The 23,908-nt window shown below is 41.3% G+C and overlaps 2 protein-coding genes across 4 annotated transcripts in view; both read left to right on the top strand.

Annotated features, from left to right (window-relative positions):
* Positions 1 to 3,684: 3,684 nt before the first annotated feature.
* On the top strand, positions 3,685 to 7,236 carry LOC6617477 (nose resistant to fluoxetine protein 6). Its single transcript, XM_032725811.1, has 6 exons — positions 3,685 to 3,970; positions 4,924 to 5,326; positions 5,404 to 5,477; positions 5,542 to 6,071; positions 6,145 to 6,801; positions 6,866 to 7,236. Exons 1-6 carry the CDS (start codon positions 3,685 to 3,687, stop codon positions 7,139 to 7,141), a joined length of 2,226 nt encoding a protein of 741 aa, XP_032581702.1. The 3' UTR covers positions 7,142 to 7,236.
* Positions 7,237 to 7,430: 194 nt separating this feature from the next.
* The window catches only part of LOC6617475 (tyrosine-protein phosphatase non-receptor type 9), a 32,723-nt gene continuing 16,245 nt past the window's right edge, over positions 7,431 to 23,908 (top strand). The window contains exons 1-3 of one of the 3 annotated variants that reach the window (XM_002041756.2): positions 7,431 to 7,511; positions 22,101 to 22,529; positions 22,599 to 22,829. In XM_002041756.2, coding sequence (XP_002041792.1) covers positions 7,488 to 7,511; positions 22,101 to 22,529; positions 22,599 to 22,829 — 684 coding nt within the window. In that variant the 5' untranslated portion in view covers positions 7,431 to 7,487. Of the gene's footprint in view, positions 7,512 to 15,549; positions 15,724 to 20,408; positions 20,617 to 22,100; positions 22,530 to 22,598; positions 22,830 to 23,908 lie in introns of those variants that run through there. The other 2 variants (XM_032724384.1, XM_032724385.1) reach the window with 2 other exon arrangements.

Raw genomic sequence — 23,908 nt, 5'->3', positions numbered from 1 at the left:
AACGCCGAAAGCCAGAAAACTTAGAAGCAACACAAAACGCATTAACCGGATGATACCTAGACTTTAAGCCTTAGTCTAAAACCCGCGCTATATACACATTTATATACATATATAGGTACGATCGATCACACGAGAGCGGGAAATATATATATACATATATATACATATATATATATATATATATATAACATAGTTAAGCCAACAATTGTAAATTATAAATGAACATTTATTCTTAATGCAAAGGAAATGCAAAAAAGAAACATAAACCACAAGATAAAAACATTAACCGAAGACGAAGCACTTTGCTAAACGCGTTTATTATTATGCATACAAAATGTTATTTCTTATAACAAAAACACAGAAAACCCACAAAAAAAGAACTCGAGAGGGGAAATAAGAAAATGAATAACAAATACGAAAACGAAAAGAAAAACAAAAACACAAAGGATGCGAAGGATAGATAAGTCAAGTGTAAAGTAAACCAAGCCTTAGTAAAAACTAGTTCTAACACAACAACCACAACAACAACAAAAAATCAAGAGAAAAGAAATGAAATGGTAAAACAAAACGAAAGAAAACGATTGATACTAATAACTAATATTAATAATAATGAGTACGATAATGTTTATGCTAATGATTACGATAACGATAAATGATAATGATAAACCGTTATGACATAATACCTACTTGTAAAATAGTGCGAAAGGTAAGCTAATAAGATGACTTTAACTTTTCTATCAGATTTCATTAATTTAATACCCCCCCACCCCCAAGTTCCCAAAAAAACACACACACTCGTGCACATCCATTGCACGGGTGTATGATTAAACGTAAATATATAAATATTTTTTTTACTATTATTACGATGATTATAAATATTAATATTATTATTGTTTTCTACCAATCTCTATTTCCTACATTATTTCCCCTCTGTTTTTGTCGTATTGATCCAAAATCACAGCAAACCAAGCGAAACAAAAACAACAAAATAAAAAACCAACAACATTGTAATTAACTAAATACTTTGCTTGAAAGTGTAAAATAAATTAATTTAAATAAAAATTATGAAATTAAAATGAATGACCATTGGGGTTGATTTTTTATGGGCAAAAAGGTATAAGTGGATCTGAATACCACAAGTGGGTCCTTCATTTCTAACTAATCATCGATGATTATATAAATTGCCGGAATGCCCGATCATTGTCCAAAAATAATGCTCGATAATCGCAATATACTATAAATTTTTCCACAAATTTAAATATAACCCAATGGTAGTTGCTGATAAGGCAGCAGGTGCGTCTATGTTTGGGGAATTCAGAATCGATAGCACCATTGAATTATTGTGTCGATATGATTCACATTCGTTGAAGGATTTATAGCCCCTTAAGCTACGATTCTCTTAACTGGAACATAGCAGTTATATCGCCCGGCGGAAATCGGGAGAACCACGGCTGTTTGGGTGCGAAGTCCGTACCGCTCTTTCTACATATATGTACATATGGTGCGCTTTAGGGAATTATCCGTTATTATCAACCAGTGCCATCGTCACCTGGAAAAAAACAGTTTCAAGTGCCGGCCAATTGACGTGCTAAGTCCGAGGGATATATGTACATATGTGTGTGGTGATCGCATCAAATCAAATCGAAAAGATTTTGATCTCTGATATCCCCATCTAAGGTGGACCAAAGTTAGTTTTATGAAATCTAAGGTAGGAATTATCACTACTAGAAAATATAATCAATCAAATGCTAATTGGTTAATGAAGTTAAAAGTTTCACTTCCGTACTCTGATTTAACATATAGAATAGCCATTAGATTTGACAGGTGTTTGTTGAATGCAACGGAAGGTCCACCCTAGGCGACTGAGTAGTACGAAAGACCTTCAGTGTGGGGTCGCAAAGTCCAAATCAAGGCAATAGAAAAGGAAAACTTACGATGTTCATAGCTACAATTGCATGGGCATTTGAGAGACTTACCCCCTTTAGATAATGTTGCCACAGATTATATACTCAGATTTCAGTGATTCGTGACTTTATTTCAAAGATCTTTAGAAATATGATTACTTTAAATCAAAAGGTAACCATATTTTGTCATAAAGTGTAAGATTTTGTAATCTTTATGGGGTACACGAAAACTGAAGTTCTTTTCTTCATGATTTTCCCCGGTAACCGAATCCAGTGATTCATTCATATTCATTCATCGGACTGAAATTGGCAGTTTACCGCACCAGATTTTGCCCCGCAGACCCGAAGACCACTGAGATTTGATTCCTTTCAGATGGAATAGTTTTGGTACACTTGCTTTACAATGATTTCCTGTGACGGTAAATTACGAGAGCAAGCCAGCTGGTCAAAAGGTAGTGAGTGAACTGGGTAATCTGCAAGCGGCAGATTCGGATTGGCAAGGTTAGGTGACAAGTACCCACCCAGTTATGAGTGCTTGCCGGTTAGGGTGCTCCCACACCAAGCAAACCAATTTTGGTTCCGCACTCCATCTGAAGTGAGTGTCATCCAATCCAAACGAATGCCACCACTCGATCTCAATAGACACGGGCAAGTGGCCTCTCTGATCGCAGATACGATTGCCTGATATGGTAAATGAAATAAGGCTGATTATGCTCCTTCATCGGGTTTATCGACTCTTTTTTGTTTACCTCCTTTAAATGTGGCGGCCGTGTGCCTCGATTGTAATTATTCAGATTCTAGGAAGTGTTTAGACCATTTATTCTGGGTTGTGGTTTCTGGGAAATCAGTTTACCACCTACCAATCTCAACAATTAATATAAATATATTTTCCTGAATTTCTGTAATTTTTGTTTAGGGATTTCATTATATCATCACTAAACTAAAGTTACGTTTCATGCCTTATTTGAATCCTAATCAATCTGTAACCTATTAGCCATTAATATTATATTTATTAAATCGAGTTTATAAAGACTTAATCTGACAGAAAGTCTCATAGGCATTCTTTTGCATATCTATTGTTGTCCTTGGGAATCGCTTATCCAAATCGACCTTGACTTTCTGTACAGATTGAAATGATCGTATAATTGTCTGTGTCAGGTGTGCTGCTCGTGGAACCAAAGTCCATGGGCTTTGGGTAATTTAATTAAAGCAAATCTAACTTTTTCCATTGATAGTGGCATGATGAACTGCCTGTAATCTTGACCACAGTGCTGTGACTACTATTTTTTGTCTTTGACATGGATTTATGGACGGCGGACTGCGTTCACAAATCCGTTTGGAGAATCCAGCTCGCTTATATGAGGTAACCAAGTGGGTATTGGGCTGGATCGGATTGGGGGATTGGGCCAGATAAGACACACGCGGCGAAAAGGTGTGCAATGCAAGCCATTTGATTAGCAGACGCTGGAGGCGACGAGGAGAGGTTACCCCTTATCGGGGGTTTCCAAGACCAGTAGCTACCAATATTTATAGACTCCAGGGGCGGGCGTTGCTTGGTCATCGCTAGCGCTGCCCACTCAAGTGCCCACTCCAGTCGGTCCTAAAACGGAATGGAACGGAACCCAAGCGAAAACAAAAAGAAACACTAGCCTATAAAAGGCAGGCGATCTTTGCGATCGCCCACTCAGTAACACAAACCACCCTCAGGTGGCCGCGGCGCGCACTCCAGATCCCTAGATCACTAGTCACTATACCCACCGACGATCCACGCAAAGGATTTATGATGGAGCATTTCGGTGTCCTGGCAGTCGCGCTGCTGATCGCGACTGTCGGTGCCCAGGATACTTCGTCCAACTACCTGCTCACCGGTCACTCCACTCCGCTGGCCAGCAGCTTTGCCCACCAGTTCTTCACCTTGGCCTCACAAAGCGCCGAGCTCGCCAATAGGACGAACACCCAGGTGATTCAGACCTACGAGGATCGCACCTACGACGATGAGCTCTGCGATCGGGATATCAACCTTATCAGGGATTCAATCAACAACTTGGAGGAGTGGGCTCTGGAATGTAAGCATGTTTGAAAGTGGAGTAGTAAAGTTTTTTTACGTGTTTAGTTATAGAGTGATCCCTATGCCAACTTTAGAAGTGATCGTTCCAATTAAGATCATTCCGAACCTATATTTAATTAAGTTTACATCAATTTTACAATCAATTACAATCAGTATAATTCAAGCCCCACTCCCAATCTTCGCTTCACATTTCCCTGGTTCATAATCATAATCATCATTCACCCTGGTTCATATATCCAATTTAGCCTTGATTTCACTTTTATGTGGGCCATAAATTGAATTGCAAATCAATTTCTATCGATTCAATTTCGCTGCTGAATTGGCTGCGATAAGATCTGGCTAATACCTGCGAAAATTCCCACATGATAATAGCATGGGAACATTTGTTATAATTTATTAACAAGATTAGGAGATTAGGAACGAGACCACTTGATCTTTTGGCTCTCACGTTTCTTTTTCTATATTATTTTATAAAAAGCCCGTGAACTTTGATTGTTATTATTGCCTATTAATGACGTTATCTACCCTGGCATTTCGCAATTCCATTCATAAGTGGAGTGCAATTTACGACACTCATATATCAAACCGGAATATCAAAAGTGAACGAGGGCATCGACAAACAATAAAGACCATATCATATCGAGCCCCCTTAATCTGTATGCTTATCTGTGCTGCAAATCCCCAGCATAAAGCCTGCAGGTGGGGACTCGAAAATCTCTAGCTCTTCAAAAGTTCTTATCTGCGAGGAGTGGTTTCTTTTAGAACGTACTTCGGCACTTCTTCAAGCTAATACAAGTACTTGAAAACTCGAAAGTGGCTACTGCAATTTGATGGACTGTTATTAGATTGTCAATACTAACAATAGAAAGTGGTCCCTCGATCAGGATATCCACTTAACAGCTCTGTGACTTTAGGTTTCCTTTACATTTACACTTGCACTTTTCCTTTCAGTTCCCGACACATGGGGTCGTTTGCCCATGGGTCTCTTCTGGGGACACACCATCAGCATGGGTCAGTACGAGGAGTGCGTAGCAGCAAGCTCTACCCACACCACGGAGATCCGTGGACAGTACTGCTTGGCTAGTTTGAACATAACCACGTTTTATCAATCGGTTAAGAAGCGCGGCGAAGAGTTCTCCCGTATTAGCTATAAGCAAACAGATCCGGAGGTCTTTGAGCTTGGCATTTGTGTTCCCAAGACATGCAGTGCTGCAAAGACCGAAAAATTGCTCAAGTACGCTATCACCCACTTTTATGGACAGGATGTGATGGAATCAGACTACACTATGGTGACGGAAGCGCGCTGCAAGTACGATGCACCCATCGAGCTGCGCGGCATTGACATATTCGCGATGTGAGTATGATCATAATTTTATCCATTGATCAATCAATCAATTTATTGGAATATTACTTACTCAATGTTTTTCACAGCATTTTCTTCTCGCTGATCATCTTCTTCATGGTTGCGAGCAGTGTGTACGATTATATTCAGACCCGCAAAGGAGGTAAGTTAAGGATACTCCAGCTCCAAGAACATAATCTAATGATATCCATCTTCTTTTTGCGTAGCCCCCAAAAAGCCCCTGCTAATTGCGTTTTCTGTTCTAACGAATGCCCCCAAGATTTTCACCGTGAAGAAGGTGAACAATCCCAATGTCATTCACTGCCTAAATGGACTACGTTGCTTCAGCATGATGTGGGTGGTATTTGGCCACGGCTACATGACCTTCTACGATCTGCCACACATCAACAAGAACAAGTTCTACACCTGGGTGCAGACCCCCTATTCGATGTTGGTCCAGAACGGCTCTCTCTGCGTGGACACATTCTTCTTCATGTCCGGTCTGCTGATGTGCTGGGGCGCCTTCCGCGAAATGGAGCGCACCAAGGGCAAGCTAAACATCCCGATGATGTATTTCCATCGCTACATTCGACTTACGCCGGTGGTGGCCGTCGTCGTTCTCTACATTATGTCGCTGTATAAGTACTCGGGCGCCGGACCCATGTGGTTCAAGCTGGGCACCCAGGATAAGAGGTGTGCCGACACCTGGTGGGCTACACTGATCTACGTCCAGAACTATGCCTTCCCCTACAGCATTGTAAGTGGTTGTTGGTCCTTCAAGCCGAGCTTCCAAACTAACGAATCCCAATATCTCGTCCTATTATCCTTAGTGCATATCTCAATCGTGGTATTTGGCCGTAGACACCCAGCTGTACTTCCTTTCGCCTCTGTTCCTCATTCCGCTGTGGAAATGGGGCAAGAAGGCCTTAGTGCCCATCGTGATCGTATTGATCTTGTGCTTGGGTGGAACCTTCGCCACCTTTATGTTGAATGACTTTACGCTTTTCCGCGTGCAGGACGATCATGTGGATTTGCGACAGCGGTTGACTTACTATCCAACGCACACTCGAATTCCCACTTGGTTGATTGGCGTGATCTTTGGCTACTTCCTGTTTACCCGTAACCGTGGACGCCAAATTCCGATGTCCAAGCCACTGGTCCTGACCGGCTGGTTCGTGGCCTTCGGAACGATGTTGGCCTGCATGTGGGGACCCTACTGGCGCATCCTGCCGGATACTCCCGACTCGCCCCTGATCGAAGGCGCATTCTTTGAGCCCCTGAGCAGAACGTCGTGGGCTCTGGCCATCGGCTGGATTGTTTGGGCCTGCTACAATGGTCACGGCGGTCTGGTCAATGACTTCTTGTCCTGGGGCTTCTTCACGGGCTTCAGCCGACTGTGTTACTGTATGTACGTCATTCATCGCATTGTCCAGCTGGTCAACGCCGCTCGTCTGCAGACAGACACCCACTTCTCCAACTACGATGCGGTATGTAATGAAATTGATATTGCTACTTGATGGGCTAATCGAAATGCTTGAACTTCCATTTCAGATCCTCCGCTGGTGGAACGACTTTGGCATCACCCTCACCGCCTCGATCTTCGCCACGTTGGCCTTCGAGGCACCCATTTTGGGCATCGAGAAGGCCATATTCGGCAAGCCGGCGCCCAAAAAGCCATCTCCCGGAGAGCTGGCCAAGGCTGCCCCGGTGGCAGCTACTTCTGCTTCCCCTGAACCGGAACCGGAAGCCAAGCCCGAGCCCGTCGAGGTGACCAAGACGGAAATAGCGCCCGTTCCCACCAACGAAGAGAATCCATCCAAGGCCTAGACTCTGCAGCCTCAGCACGATTTTTTTTTTTCACAATGCGAACCAATTTTTTGTGTGTAGTTAGCTTAATTTATTAAAAATTTTAAACAATCAAACGATTCATGTATTTATATCAAATTTTAAGCCCACTGTTAAAAGCCCTGTAGCGTAAAATCTCTGTTAAGGAAAGCGCCAATGCGGCGGAACGGGGAACTTTGCCATGTGTAACCAAAGCGCCACCTAGATAGTAACTCGATGAATCGCTTAGCATCGATAGCGACCGAGAACTTCGAAAGGTATCGACCTCACAAAAGTCATCGGTGCCCGATGCTTCGATGGTTATTCACATCACTAGCTCTACGGTAAAATGGAGGCAGAACAACAAGAATTCGTAAGTTCCGTTCTCAAAGTAAACCAAACAAACACATAAATATTGTTTATACGCGTTACTGTGCCGCCTTGCCGCCCACTGGCACGACACGCACATTTACAAGTGCGTAATGGTGATCGTCATGGGTTAAGCAAAACAGGACTTGCAACGGGAAAACCTTAATAACAAAAAGGCTTAACGAAACGTTTACCGAAATTTTGCGTGCGTGTTTCAACCTGTATTCGTATGGCAGTGTGCTTGTGTGTTTTTCTTTATGCGAGATTACCTGTGTGTGTGTGCTGTTGGGCAAACTTTTTGTGTGGCGGTATTTGTGCGTTTGTTCCGCAATTGCAATGTTTGTATGCATGCATGTTTGTGCACTGCAAGTGTGTGTTTGTGCGTGTTTATGTCGGTTAACACGTGCCGCCCCAGCCCCTCTGCTAATAGTTCCGTCTTCTTTCCTCACGCGCATTCCGTTGCAGCTCTCTTATCACTGCAACAAAAACAAGAGCGCCTGCTTGTGCGTGTTACGTATGTGTGTATGTGTATGTGGGTTCGCTTCATTAGGGAAAGTGATTTCCGGAGTGCAGTTGTTTTTCTTGTTGTTGTTACTGTTGCTCTTGCAAAAGGGTCAAAACCCGGTTTTCTCAAGCGAAATAGGAAAAACGCTTTCCCTTCGTTAAAATAGCAGCTTTTTTTTTTGACTTTTTTTTAAGTCGGCCAATTTTGCATTGCACAAATCTTTGCTCCCAATACCACTGTAAAACACACACACTGGTGCACAATTGTACTGCCATTGTTTGTTTAATCACTTAAAGGGGTGTGGGAGAGATGGAGGAGTGACAAGAAGAAGAGCGGAGCGACTGAGAGATCGTGTAAATATATTAATTTAATTGGGATTTTTAATTCCTCTTTAAAATGCGCTTGGTAATTTTTCAAAATATTCCATACGATTTTACGAATTAAAAATCACCGAAAAATAAACATAATTCTGTCTTTAAGCAATTCTAAAAAAAGGTAATATTTTATAAAAATATGGTAAATATATAAATATATTTATCTTACATTTGGATAACCATTTTTCTACGGACACAGTTGTAGAACGTATTCAACTACATTTATAGCTTAAAAAAATTTTCAAATTGACTAAAAATTTCTTTGAAATTTATTCTCAATTCTTGCATTAATGGGTTCAATAATTTCTACAACGAAATTCTTTTGTAGTCGCCAGTTTTTCCGAATTTTCCTTTGCATTTTTCCCACGCCAATCGGAAGTAGCGTTGTTTATGTGCTTTCTCGATAATTTATTTATTTTTTTCTCGAGATTTCCCCATCCATCGGCATCGTAAATTCGTATTTCTTTGGAAACGTTATTTTGGGGTTTTCAAAATTGCTTTAAGGCGAAATTTTCATTCATGCAAAACGTATCGTTGTTGTTGTTGCACGTATGGTCATGAAGTGGGAAAAAAAAGAGAGAAGGTCAATTTGTGGTTTATTTTCTGATTTGCCATCCATATCACGCGATCTTACTTTGGATTGAAAATCCTATGTACATATAGAAATTGTTCTGAATTCTCAAACCATTGTAATCGCAGCGGTGCATGTAAATATGCACAAATGTACACATATGGGTATACAAATTCTAATCACTTAACTATCGACGCAGTGTTATAATTATTTATAATTTATCAGTTCTTTGTGCAATTGCCGTGGATTCTATTGAATGTGAGGCAGACTAAAAAGCGAACTTCATATCCAAATTAAACTAATTGATACATTTCAAATATTATTGAATTCAATGGAAGCGAAATGAGAAATTCCCAGGACTCGGAATTCGATCGATGGATGGATGCGATAATCCTGACAGCGACTTCTCCTGCTGGCATCCTTTGATTGCTTACACCGCTTTCTCCTACACATTATTTTCACGCAATTGATTTCACTTGAATTGACATTACTAACTACAAATTGTTGCGTTCTCATTGTTGCACATGTACTTTTGCCAGCCAGTCAGTTTGTCTGTCTGTCTGTCTGTTCGATGCATAAATCAAATTGCTCATAAAAGGGGCAGACAGTCGGGCAACAACAATGACAACACTTCAGCCGCGTCTCTGGTTCCTGGGTTCCTCCATTGGGTTCCATGTCCACAAATACATTTATTTGTGCATTAAATTCGCCAGTGGCGCGCTGTTTTCTGCTTTTGAAAAGGGGAATTCGTAATATTGGTTTTAAGGAATATTACGGAATATTTCCACTTATGGAAATAAAAGTGTATTAAAAGTATCATAACTTTCAAGCGCACAACATTTAACAATTATCCGTTGATTCCTTATTCCTCCTTTAGCTACCCCCCACCCCCTTCAAATGCAGTCCGCAAAACGAATTTTGTACGAACCCTTTGTGGAATTTTTTCCAACTCAACCTCTGCGCTGCGAGCGCTTACAAAGTTATGAAATATTTGTGTCCCATTGCAGTTGACTGCTCGTCCTTTTCATTCCCGCCGCAACTTGGCTTCCTTTTCTTCCTTTCCTGCCAACATCATCATCATTCTGCCCTTTTCGGTTGCCCTGGATTTATTATGGCCGGGATTTTGAACCAGACCAGCCCAAAGTACAATAACCCAGGGCAGAGCAGCCACAGCCGAAGGATGATGATGTGGATGAGGATGAGGATTGGGGATTGTGGATTGTGGATGTGGGGATGTGGATGTGGTGGTGGTGGCGGCAGCCTGTTGCTATGCCTGTTCTTGATTTGACTGGGCTTCCTCATTTGCGTTGATTAAGCCGCGAGGGCTGTGACACAGATAGCGGCCACAATTTCATTAAAAGAGAAAAAGCGGAGAATATAAATAAAATGGAAAATAAACACTAGAACGTTGTGCAACTGGGCCCATGTGTGTTCGCTCGTTGGAAATGGGTCAGGCCCAGTAGTAGTCCTCGCCCATGCCCATGCCCATGCCCAATCCTAGTGCTCTTTCTCTTATCGTAGCCCATAGCCCAAGAACCAAGCCCACAATCCAGCCAAAGTGGAACAGCCTCCCGGACCGAAATCAAAACTGGCACGCTGTTTGGTTGGATTGGATAAGGGGTGGTGTCTGCAGCCTTTTTCTTTCCCGCCCATTTTCTGGGAGCCCCGAGCGCCTAGCTAAAATAATATTCCAAAAATAAACAACCTGGCGAAGTAAAAAAAAATAATAATAATTATGAAGCGAAGAGCTAAGACAGGCTAACAAATGCGCAAAAAACTAGAAAAGGTGTGGACTACACACAGAATACCTTTAGAACCTAATGTCTGCCTGGCTTTAACCCACTAAACTCTAACTAAATAGCACTAAATATACTCAAACAACTATCTCAGAAAACGAAATGGATGGGGTGGGCGGCGCACAAGATTCATGTTATAAAGACGCCAAGCAACCTAATCTTGGGCAAACTAAATACTTCGCAACTCGCCGCCAAACTTTTGCGCTTCTCAACTCAAATGCTGGGGAAATGGAAAGCGTGTTAGCATATGGAAAATTCTGTTGCGCAATTTCTGCGATTACTACTATACACTTGCCTGCGGATATTTATGGTATATATACATACATATATAAACATATAGGCAAGAATCTGATTGTTCGCGTATATTTCATTGATACTCGACTCGTATGGGTGCAAGTGGATTGTTTTGAATAATTTGCGCTAGCAACTTGTATATTATTCTAAATGTTATGAATATGTGCTTATTTTTTATATCTAAATATAGTTTACGCTGTTTACCAGACTCTGAGCTTAGTTTATGTCGTTTTTGTCATATTGCTGGATTCTCGTCTCGAATTTAATTTGATAATATCTTGCATTAGAACAAAAGTCTTATTTTAAGAACTATTAATTGTGGCTTAACCGTAATCTGCAACCTATTTGCCTGTGTAGCCCATGTATATCCCAGCAATTGACCATTAATCTCCGAGCTTACTGCATTGTTAACCCTTCGATTGTTTGCCAACCAATTGCTCCTCATCTCCGGGGATGTGTTTGCCACCAAAGTGTGTCAATGGATGGAAGCAGTCTGGCTATCTGAGTGCGGCCATTTTAATCGTGGCCAGATTCCAGGTCCGAGGTTTATTACGATTTTCCATTTACTTATGGATAATTGGAACTATTGCGATTGCTTGCCAGCGCTTCTCCGGTCGCCAATGGTGAGGAGTAGAACTTGGTGTGCAGCTAGGGCATTGTGTTTCGCTTTTTGTTGTTCGCCTCCGTGCCATGCCTCCATGCCAATCATGCAGGTTGTTGAACTCCCTCGACTCGCACACTCTCATGTGACCGACCGGGTGAGTGGCTCTCAGAGACCAGAGGCACAGCTCTTCGGCTCCGTCGCTAGTTTATTCTGATTCTGATTCTGGATCCGAATCCCAATCTGGCGCTGATGATGCTCCTCCTCGGAGCTTTAGATGCTGGCGTGGATTTGGCCTGTGCTGTTGCTTCCGCAAAGATTTCTTCGCTAGTACAGTGGTAATTGTATAATGTAGTCTAGCTAAACGCAAAATTTTTAAGGAAAGATATTTGAAATAGTCGTAGAATAATAATAATATTGTTTATATATGTACATCGCATATAGAGAAAGCTATAATTTCTTTTGTCTTCTAAAAATTGAAGGCATGTTGAAACTTATATGAATTTTAAAGTAGAAACAAACATTTTAGATCTTCTTAAACTAGGTGCTTATCTTTACTATTCACTATTGTTAGGACTATCAATCAGGCTAAGCTAGGTTTGATTTATACAGAATTTACTGTAGTGTATCTGATTTTTTTTGGCCTTTCTTATATCCCTCTTTATTTCTTAGGCTCTTCTCAGTTCTTCGGCTTTCTTTTGCACAATTACCAGCATAGTTTGTGGCCTCGCTTTACTTTACTTTTGCCTGCTGTTGGCTCTTTACACAAATATATAGTTTCTAATGCGAGGGCTCCCATTGTCTGAGTCTCCATTTCCGCTGTTCTTCACCAAGCCCCTTTCCGCGCCCCTTCTCCCATCTTCGTCCACCCGAGCGCATTGTGTCGTGCTCAAGTCTTCATTGCGATATATTCTCAATTGCATTTGGACCACGGCCTGACAATGACATGTGTCCCCATCTCGTCGTCCGTATCTTTCATTTTCCATCTCTCATCTCTTGACTCCCAACTTGTCTTGATCCTATCCTCAACACTTTCGAATGCCGCGGGCTTTTAGCTATTTCTAACAAAAATCAAAACTAAAGGTACACGGAGAAAAATATTCAGATTTTGTTGACTTGCGAAAGTTAATTCAAAAGGTTTATTTAACTTATAGCAACGTTTTTGAAGTGAACGATTGTTAAGTTGATTTATTAGATGCTGACATATCGTAGCGATACTTATATTTTCATATTTCATTTTTCCACGTGTAAAATCTAGAAGAAAACGCCGAATCCAAGTTAAAAGAACTCTTTGGGGGGAATTTTTGCTCTTTTTTCGCTTTTGATTGGTTTGACCGATTTACATTGTGCAAAAGAAATGAGTTTTTGGGGGAGGTACATACATATGTACATATGTATTTACGTGTGGAAGTATAGAGCGACAAATGCGAGGACCGAGGGGGCTTTTCATTTGTTTGGCCTACATAGGGCTCCAAAACACGTTTGCTGTTGGTTTCTCCCACATTTGGCTCTCCTGTTCAGAAGTTTTTAGCCATTTCTGATAATTAAAAAGGCAACATTTCATTTGTTTTGTTTGCCCATTTGCTACTCTAAAGCTGTTATGCTCCTCCCTTGGCAGTTTGCCCATCGGCTGTGCCAAAAGCATAAAACGAAATGGACAGGAGGGGAATGGACTGGATACATGGCAGACTTAATTGTGGACTCGGTCTGGAGTGGAGGGGTACTAATAGGGGGGAATCTCACAGGGCTACCAAATACACTTACAGTTCATTTATTCTACTGTGGAATTCCAGATTTGCCCTTAAACATTTGATATTAGTTTATTGTTATTTAATACTATGTTACTGCTTTATGGAACTGTTCACTTAAATAATCTCCAAAACTGTATCTAGTAACTTTTTATTAATTGAAAATAAGCAAAGTAATATTGTCAAAGTACCGCGAATCTTGCAAGCACTTTCTTTGGACATATGTACATCTTGAATTTAAATTACTAACTTCGTAATAAAGCAGTTTTAAGTTGGAAGCATGACATAAGAAGTCTTCAGCTGGAGAAATGGAGAATGAGAAATGCTTTCAATTGCTCAGCTTAGTCACGTTCCACGGCCAACTGGAGAAATATGTCGCATCATCGAAGGCAGTTACCATGATTTTTTTTTGTTCGTTGCTTTTCGGGGGGTTCCGAATCTCGCTCCATTGCGCAATCGTATAGATACTGATAATGAGGGAGGGTGGTGGTGGGGGGTGCGGGGTTATGATAATGCCCCTTATCCCATTTGTGATCACTTTCTATGAGGAATGAGGTCAACAGCAGTGGCTAATTTGTGGATCAAACTCGTTTTGAGGGCGCCAAACACAGTCGCAATACGCTAAATAGACGAAGCTAGCTAAAATTAAAAATATTATTGGGTAGAGCAATGTATAAACGGAATTTTAGAATTTAGTAAATTAAGCAACTTAACCAACTATTCAGAGCTATACTTACTGCTGAGCCGTTGCCCTTACTGATGTCCCACTGTAGCAATCAGATCGATTCATTGGTATTAACATATGTGTGTTTAAGCTGCGGTGATTTCTTTTCGATGCTGATTTGTGTATAAAAACGCATTGAAAAGAAAGTTTTCTGCTCTACAGCTGCCACAACAATAGTAGTTATAATAGTTATAATATTATTATAACAACAACACCAACAGCGAAGCGTGATGCTTGAGGCTTTTGTCTTGTCTCAATGTCACGCCCCTCGGTTGAAGAAAGGGGAGAGGGGACCCCGTTTGGAGGTACAGAGACAGAGTTAAGCGAGCGTTTTGTTTAAATAATCGAGAGACAGGCGCGCGCAAACACAAGAAAGCGTAATAATAATGAAAAATAATAACAATAATCATGCGCAAATGGTGGAAACAAAACGCACTCGCATATGCACATACTATGTATACATATGTATGTATGTGATTCGTACGCGAAGCAAGTGAAATTTTAACCAGCGACACTCGAAACTGGCGAAATTTCTTAACACTTTCATAAGAAGTCATGAGCAGCGGCCAAGAAAATAAATTAAATTAAGCACAAAAGCCGCTCATCGAGCCGTGCCTTTTGGCATTAAGATTTATGCTTGATTTAGTTATTTTCCTCACATTTGATGTCCCCCATTTCCATTGTCGGTTGCCAGCTGAGCTCGCTGCGCACTTATGTTAGAATGCAGTGGGACCTCCCTGTGGAAGAAGGAATGATTACATTGATTTTTTTCATTCAAAAGTTATTATTAAACTACTCACAGAATTCATAAGCTGATTTAGAACCATCTATTCAAATCAGACTTTTAATAAAGAAAGTTATTATTACGAGAGGTTGGGTTTTGTGCTGTTTTACTGTACTTGTTGGCAATTAACAGATCATGATCTTTTAATCTTAACATGGGCTCCCGTTTTCTCCTCTCTCTCTCTCTTATTCTCTCTCGCTCTTCCGCCGGCTGACATTGAACTGTGTCAGTGGCAGCGACAACGCCTTGTAATGGGGCGGACTGCGCAGCTCCACTCGCTCAGCCTCTCTTCGCAGCACAGTGGGCAAGGTGGTCTTTCAGATGGAATACGTTTTTATTAGGTAGTAATTCATACTTTTGAAAATGGCAAATATCTTTGCGTCTTAATCTTAAATGTGGAATTTGGTAAATGGTAAACAACGAGATTACCTGTTTGACCCACTGTGCGCTCCTCTTTCTCTTCTGCGCATGCGCAGCAGCTCTGCCGACGCCGACAGAGGCTGCTGGCTGCGTTTCTCGCTGTTTCGCCGTTTGCTGTTCATTGTTTGTTGTCAGTCGACGCGCGTTCATCTCATCTCATCCGCCTTGTGCGCTCGCGTCTGTTCGCTGTGATGCAGAATTAAATTATTATTATTATTTATTTATTTGTTTTTGTGCGTGTGTGTGCAATATAGTGTTTGTTCCAGCGTGTGGGTGTGTGAAAAATGCCGTAAAATGCAGCAAACGCAATGGAATAAGGAGGATAGGAACAACAATAGCGGCAGCACGAGCGAGCAGGATAGCGGCTGTCATCGGCGTCTCTTCCTGTGCATTGCCAAGGTGTGTGTCAGTGTGTGCGTGTGTGTGTGCGCACTTCCATTTCATTCTTACATATGACTTTGATATTTAATTTCTAAGCTTTGCTTTATTTTTCTCTCACCTCAGGATGCTCTCTTTTTGCGTGGTTCTCTCTCTAGCACACCGAAAAAAATGATATACAGTCATGGTCAAAATTATTTTCACAAAGTGCATTTGAGTGAAATGTGAAAAGTGAAAATACTTTTGACCACCTCTGTAAATTAAAGAAATAATGAACTTAGTCAGACTACCCTATAATGTTGGGTTCTATTAAGTTTAAAGTTTTTTTTTGTCAAGCGAAATGCACATTAAAGTTACTTAAATACTCTCAATTTTATATTTACTGCCAATGTCTTTTCCTCCTGTGTAGTCACTCTCTTCTTGCATCGTTTTTTCTTTTCCTGCGCTATTTATAGATAGTTTTTCTTGCCTTTTTGGCTCCTTCTGTTCCTTTTCAACTTGTTGCGCCCTCTCAAGCTTCAAGATGTGTTCTTCTGCTGTTCTTTCTTCTCTAGTTCATTAGCATCGAACAAAGACTTCTGCGAAGTTGGTTTCTTTCCACCTGAAAATTACCGGGAAAGCGAGATGAACACACTCACTCACTTATCTCAGATGCTGTATCTGTCTTAAGAGAGAAAGAATGGATCCATTTGAGTTATACGAAGTAGCTATCTTATCTGAACTGGTGTTAAAAAAAACCAGTATATAATTGCCTAATACCGAGAAACAAGAGAGTCAGATCTACGAAATTAAGATATTCCTAATGGTCTTTTTTTCACTAGCCATTAAATTAGAAAAATGTTCAAGTACAACCATTTTCTATCAATTGCCCCTTAAATACTATATTTCCTCGAGTTCAGTCAGAGTTGGCTTACTCATTCAAAGCCCTAAGGAATTTGTTGTTATAACAAAACACCTACACCTTGCGTTTCCGTATGTTGCACTTAAATATTCTAATTACTCATACGTTTCTTCCCATGAAATATGCTTACAGATAGTTTCGAAAATTCAAAACAGTTGCTGTTTTTGGTAGTATGAAATCATGTTCCATTAGCTTTTTTAGCCGCGTAATCCAACAGCTGGTTTCTGTTTTTTTCACCTCGCAATTTCTTTTACTATTGGCCAAGTTCCGTTTGGAACTCGGATTCGAACCCATATGTAACACATCTCATCGCACAAGAAACCCAAGAAACATGAGGCGAACGGGAGACTCGACATCAATTCGCATGCAAATGAAGTTTCGCCGCTTCTTCGTTGGATTTCTTTCTAAAAGCATTTGTTCATATGCAAATGGGCGTGGCGAAAGGGGGGGCTAGCTAAGAAGGGGGCTCTGAGAATAGACAATGAAGATAAACCGCTTGAAAAGCATAGTTGTTGTTCTTGAATGGAGTCTTGGTTTTAATGAATCTTGGAATTTAAATTGGAATTTATTTGTAATAGAATGTCTCTAATAACATAATATTTTCTTTCAAACAAAATTTGTATATTCTTATGCGACTATTACTGAGTGGTTCGCCTTAGAGAGGTCATACTGTAGCGGCAACATATGAACTGAGCGGTCTTTTGTCCAGCTCCAAGTTGCCACCATCCGCCATGGGGTCAGCTCTTCTCCGCTCCGCTTGTCATCCCACAAACCCCACCATATCACGCCCCGTAAACCAATTTGCGACTGCGCATTCAGCGGAAGCATAATAAATGCGCTTTAGCGGAGCATTTCGAATCAATTGCGAAAGTGTGAAAGGAAGGAGCCCCTCCTGCGAAAAACCCCTTCGTTGTCCGTCGTTTCCTGCTGGAAACTGTGCAATATTCTCAGACAACAATCTGTCAGCAATATCCTGCATCCTGTGAAAGGAAATCGTCGAAAGGAGCCGGAATGAAGCCATAAATAATGGCGAAAGCCTCGTTTGATGATCCTGTGGGAGGGTCTGGTGCATTCACTTAATGGGGGTTAATATCCGAACTCGCTGAATGGCTACAGTAAGGGAAATGGAAATTCAAAACAAAGCGAAAGGGGTAGGTGTGATAAAGATGGACTTTTGTTTAAATTCTACTCTAAACAATCTGTACGTGGCTTTGAAGTGTAGCAATTTAACTTTGCGGATGGTTAAATAGTTAATAATATACGGATTCTAAGGCTGTGTTTCCCCTTTTTCTCGTGACCGACCAACTGTTGTCAACTCACTGACCAAGTGCAATTCAGCGTTAAATATATATGTACATATTCTGATTTAATGCTCCTACAGAGCAATTGTTTACGACCAGATTAGTCAGCAATGAAATCATAAATGATGAGTGATCTGTGCGCGGTAACTGCTGTGTTGATCAGACAGATAGATATGGCTGCTGCTCGATGGTAGTTAGTTTCTCCAACCAATCTGCATGGTGTTTGGTCTATGGGTTTCAGTTTTTCCCCAAGCGAATCTAACTAACTATCTGGCTGACTGAGAGTTTTCCGATCGCTGATCGTTGGCTGATTTTCAGAACAAGCGGCAACCAGTGGCTTTCATGCTCAGAGTCCGTTAACAGAAGAGTCTTCTCCAGAGATCGGAGACACCGATTTAGCCATGGCCCCAAGCGGTTTTACAGTTTTCAGGTAGAACCGAACTAACCGAACGATCCGAACGAAACGGATTGGAACAGTTTTGCCAGGTCTGTCGCTTTTACTTTGCATGCAAACAGTTAAGAAGACTGGTCGTAGTTGTTGGTTCGTTGGTTGGTTGTTGCTCTATTAACTGGCTCTGGCCAAAAGATTTACGTTGACTGTAATCATAACCATAACCAGAACTCAAACTCGAACTGTGCACCGAAACCGGAAGTGAGTGAGCCGCCTTCCGTCTTCACGAGCTGCTTTCTAGATTTCTTTCTTTAGCATCAGGCTAATTGACAAACAATCTTTTGTTTATGCTGATGCTTTAAGCGATATGTTAAGAAGTTATTCCTGCTCCCGTACTTTATCCATTCTTAATAACAATAGGTTAAAAATTTTTAAAAATTAAGATTAATTATTCGTTTTCTTCAACATATTAAAAGCTCCTCCAGAACAAAAAAAACTAATGATCTTCTGTAAGCGTTTCTCACTTGATTGATTGAGATATTTTCATGGAAATCAGCAGCATACCCATCACGTATGTATGTATGTCCACCCCCTGCTGACCCATTCCATTGAACTTAGTCACAAATCCGGGGCATTCGGGCGACTCTCTCCGATAAACCTTTTTGATTTCCAGTCCGGCCCCGCCCGCTCCGCTGCGCCACCGTGATCCCCGCGTGCCAAAAGTGAAAGTAGCGCCCGCGGGGCCATTAGCGGGTATCCAAAATTAGACACGACTTGGTGACCTGTTGGCCTAGGCCAGCTACTAACTGCAAGTAAACAACAAACCCACAACCGACGGATGACACATCATAAACAAACACTGCATACCCACTTCCATTCAGTATGTGTGTTTGTATTGTTTTTTTTTTTTTTTTTTTTTTTTTTTTGGTTTGCTTTGCAAAGTAAATAATCTAATTACGGATCAAAGGACTTGAATTTCGACTCCTGAATGGATTTATTTAGTCATTTGCCTCGAAACGAATGAATTGAATATCTTATGTCATAACAGGGGCTTAATGTTCCAGACTCCGTTGCGATAATGTATTCGTAGAAAGAGGCGAGATAAACCAACGTGATCGCTGTGAAAGAGGTGAGGATCATAAATACGATGACGCATAGCATCGCTCACCTCTCTTTTGGGTCCACATCATCCGAATCCGTTTCAAAGGAATCCCTGGACCCGCACAGTGGGAAAAATTAGATGCTAAAAACGGAATTACTTAAAAATTTGTAATGATTTTGATATAAGTAATCCATTATCTTTAGCAAGAAAACATTTTCTACGAAAACATCATTTCAGTAACGGCCTTCGGTTTTCTCGTAAAAAAAAAGCTTGCAAATTCCATTGCAAAAATTAATGACTATTTTCCAATATTTGTCGTGAACTTGCACTTTTTTTTCGTGTTGCAAAAAATACAAATTAATTGGTGACAATTCGCACGAGTACGTGAGCTGCTAGAGTAATTCATGCTAATTGATAGGCTGCGTTTCATTGAATGGGAACTTCTGCGAACTCTTCTCGCAGATAAAAAGCTCGAGTTCTCACAAACACAATTTGCTAGATAACTTATCGCTAGCCGCAGCACTAATCAAACATCGATGTTATCGCCGATCTGGCCCACTGTTCACCGTTCGAAGGGTGACATATGGTGGCTCCGGTTCCGTCTCTGTCTCCGCCGGCGACTCCCGCATGACTCAAATTGTTGGTATGCCTCCGCTGGCGCCGCCCGCGTCTCCGCTTCCGAGAAAACGCTCAACGTGTGCTCTGCCCCTGCAGTTCGTTAACCGCAGCAGCGCAGCGGCGGAGCACTTAGCGAAAAATTCTAGGAGTCTTCTTTAAATAAAATTTTCCTCCCAGCAAATTGTAAGCATCATGCTAGGATTCCATTTTGAACCGGAATGACTCACTGAAAAACCTGTTGGTCTTAACACAAGACGTGCGTTTCTCCCGGTGTAACCGCTATCAGTCAGTCGATGACGATGACGACGCCGACAGCGCTGTTTTCCGCTCTGCCCGACGATCGAATCCAAGTGGTCGCGACTGTTTGCAGTTTTCAGTATCCAAGAAACTTCGAACGCGGCGTGTCGCGAAAAGGGAAGTGCGAAGTGGCCAATAGTGAAGATCGATCAGGAGAGACTCCATATCTATTTCTGTGCCCAAAGGATATATCCTATTTTGTTCAAGTGTCTTGATAGTGCGAATGATCTATATGTGATTTGAGTTGAACACTAACAGACGGACCATGGTGCATCTGTATCAACGACGTCGCAACCGCGAACAGGTGGGTTATGATCCGTTCCAATGGGCTCCAAACGGTACCCATTCAGTTCCGTTCTACGTTTTGTAATGTATATATAGATACATATTGCTCGTGTTCGTGTCTGGCATATGGATTGTCTAATTAGTTGGTGCAGAAAATCGCTAGCGTAGGGAAGACCCAGCTATTGTTTGTATTAAATGAAGCAATTTTCAGTCGATGAAATTCGCACCTTTTTAATGGCAAGCAAAAAAGAAGCGGCGTACAAAAAACATTGGAAATCCGATAACTAGATAGAGTCAGATAAAGAAATAATGCCTCAATTGGTTCCCCAATAAGAACGAATTTCTTTAATTGAGCAATTCTCACAAGCGAATAATGTTTTAATTTCGTTGATCCGATACTTTCGTGGCGTGTATCGAATTACATTAACCTTGATGGGAAACGGGGTCAAAAGACCCCCTCCCCAGAATAACGATTGACCCATTAAGAAGTGAATGAAACTTACACTTTTCACTAGGAGTACAAATGTATGTACACTGTACACCCAAAGATATAAAAATTGCCAGAGACAGAAGATTATTCGACTGAAAGCGGAAAAGCCAAAAGGTGGCACATCTGTTGATATTTCCCATTTACACACTTAATCTCGCCCCATTTCGAGGCAGATAAGGTGGGCCACAGTGCAATAGCATTGCACAATGTGCATACTGTATACATAGTGCAGTATATATATGTACATATATAAATATACGGCAGCATTATAGGCAATGATGTGATCATAGGCGTGAGGCATTAGCTTAAAAAGAAGGATGATTAATTGCACAGCATCACGAAGTCGTGAGAACACAGAGTTTGCATCACTCCATAAACTGCACAAATTTACGATCCGCGGGCTCTGAACTAGTTCCGCTGATCATAAAGTCGGCGGTTTTATTGATCTGCACGCCGTTGGCAATCCTATTTAATGCCAATGCCCATGAATCAAATGGGCAATGGCAAAGCGGAAACCAGTTGACCACTTTATGTGTGTCAGAGTGACAGAACTAGTTCCGTAATTTAACCAATTGTCGTAAATTCACTTGGTTATGATGGAGGTCCCATCGAAGTTTAACCCGTTCTCTTACTGCAGATGCATTTAACGTGGCTATCTTTTCAGATCTCCAAGATATTTGCAAAGATACTGAATTTATGCGATAAGCTTGCACTGTCATAGTAGTAGTAGTTATTTCCATAAATTCGTAATGTAATGGAATCGAATTAAAAATCGGTGTGTTTTTTTTTAAATACTCGTGTGGTAATTCCTTTTGATTTCCATTCTGGAAACTATTAATTCATTTTTTCGTGGAACATATGCAAAAATATTTATAGTATTCGTAGCTTTTCTCAGAAAACTTATTTATTAGAGGTCGTAGTTACTACGCAACCTAATCAATTCACTAGAAGTGTATTTTGATAAAATTGATTTAGTACTCATAAACAATTAATATGAATATTTTTGCTTTCAGGCTGTGAAACAATTCATTGATCTCTGCAACAATCTAGGTGCTAACTGCAGCACGACGACAACCACATCCCCGTCAACTTCCTCCTCTTCAGCCAGCAGCACGCAGAACTTAATAGCAGTAGTGCCGCCACAGTTGCAGCAGCTTCAGGTGCAATTACCGGCGCCAGGTGGAGGTGGAGGAGGAGGAGCAGGTGCAGGAGGAGGAGCAGGTGCAGGAGGAGGTGGCGGTGGGGGAGCGGCGCCTGTGAGGCGCCACATCTCGCATACGACAGCCGTGAAGTTTCTGTACGCCCGTAAATTCGATATACCGCGAGCTGTCTCGCTGTACGAACAGCATGAACAGATCCGCCTGAAGGAGTATCTGTATAACATCGATCCGGATGTGGAGCCCTTGCGCTCCGAGTTGCAGACCGGCAAGTTCACAATCCTGGTGAGTGGTGACATATTTCCGCATCTACTCCAGGAATGCGTTGATAATCATTTCCGTTTCTTATTTCAGCCCGCACGCACTTCCAGTGGCGCTGCCATCGCCCTTTTCACCGCCAATCGACACAGTCCGCTGAGCGTTTCGCACACAACCACGCTGCAGGGCATCGTCTATCAGCTGGACAGCGCGCTCCAGGATTCGGAGACGCAGCGTGCCGGTCTCGTATTTATCTACGACATGAGCGGCTCCAAGTATTCCAACTTTGACTACGACCTCTCCCAGAAGATTCTCACACTGCTCAAGGTGAGTTTCGATCGGCCAGCGTGGCATACTTTTGGGCAGCCAGCGCGAAATTGCTCGAGGGATCAAGAAACTATATAAAAAGTGAATCTTTACTATACATAGAGCTTCGAGGATGCAATCGCTAACTAGTTTTTAACTGAATGTCGATTTTAAATGAACATAGTATTTGTACCTTTAAAGAATATCAAATTTTGTTCGGGTATCTACTTTTAGGATCTACTAGCAGTTGGTTCCAAAAAAAGAATATGAATGAGTTCAGCTTAAGATTAACGGCTTATCAGTAATTTTTAATGTCAAACTATAGTTATCTGATTTCATGTAGATGTTCTCAAATATTTTACGATTATGCAAGACTAGTTTCATGTACTTGTTGTTTAAGAACTGAGTCATTAGCCTTATATTATGGAGAATCCGGCACATTTCCAGGTGGCTCGCATGTCATCACAGTGCCTGCCCCCTGCAGTTTTGCCCCATTGTGTCGCACTTCCGGCTCGTGGCAAGTCAAAAGTCAACGCAACCCAATCCCAGCTTGCCCCACAAAGGCACGAAGCGTGGCGCACGGTGGTCTCTGAAATTAAAATATTAAACATGCCCCTATTAATGCAAAATATATTTCCCATTTGGTATGTGCTTTTTTCGTGTGCCATATGCGGATTTTTTTTTTTTTTTTGTTTTTTTTTTCCATTTTTGTCGTATCTGTGAATCAGTATACGCGCATCCAACTATCCGTGGTTTCTGTGCCAAGTGGCCTGTGGATTCTCTATCAACGGAATGGAGGAAAAATGTCTTCAAGCTGAAAATTTCTGTCTCGTTTCGTTGGCTTTTCATGTCATGCGTCAAATGTATTTCTTGTTTTTTTTTTTCATATTTACTTTGTGGTTCACGTTGATTGAAGGAAAGTGGGAGGGATCCATGAAGTGGGTATTAGGCAAGTTCCTAATTTATCTGGCTCTTTATTTTGGGCTGTTTTCTCAACAGTCTTTGTTTTATAGTTGAAAACAGAGGGAGCTTACAACACAACAATCATTTTATAAGTGAGCTTGATATCAGCTCAATAATAGATGCTATTATTTAATAGA

The sequence above is a fragment of the Drosophila sechellia genome, chromosome X, assembly GCF_004382195.2.
Source record: "Drosophila sechellia strain sech25 chromosome X, ASM438219v1, whole genome shotgun sequence".
Taxonomy (NCBI): domain Eukaryota; kingdom Metazoa; phylum Arthropoda; class Insecta; order Diptera; family Drosophilidae; genus Drosophila; species Drosophila sechellia.
Note: the sequence above shows the minus strand (reverse complement) of the source record. Positions and strands in the feature narration are given on the sequence as shown.

Excerpts from the sequence above, each read along its gene's own strand:
- LOC6617477 (XM_032725811.1), top strand. The coding sequence starts at position 3,685 with ATGATGGAGCATTTCGGTGTCCTGGCAGTCGCGCTGCTGATCGCGACT. Across the intron at positions 3,971-4,923 it reads GGAGGAGTGGGCTCTGGAAT|TTCCCGACACATGGGGTCGT; the intron begins GTAAGCATGTTT and ends TTTTCCTTTCAG. Across the intron at positions 5,327-5,403 it reads GGCATTGACATATTCGCGAT|CATTTTCTTCTCGCTGATCA; the intron begins GTGAGTATGATC and ends TGTTTTTCACAG.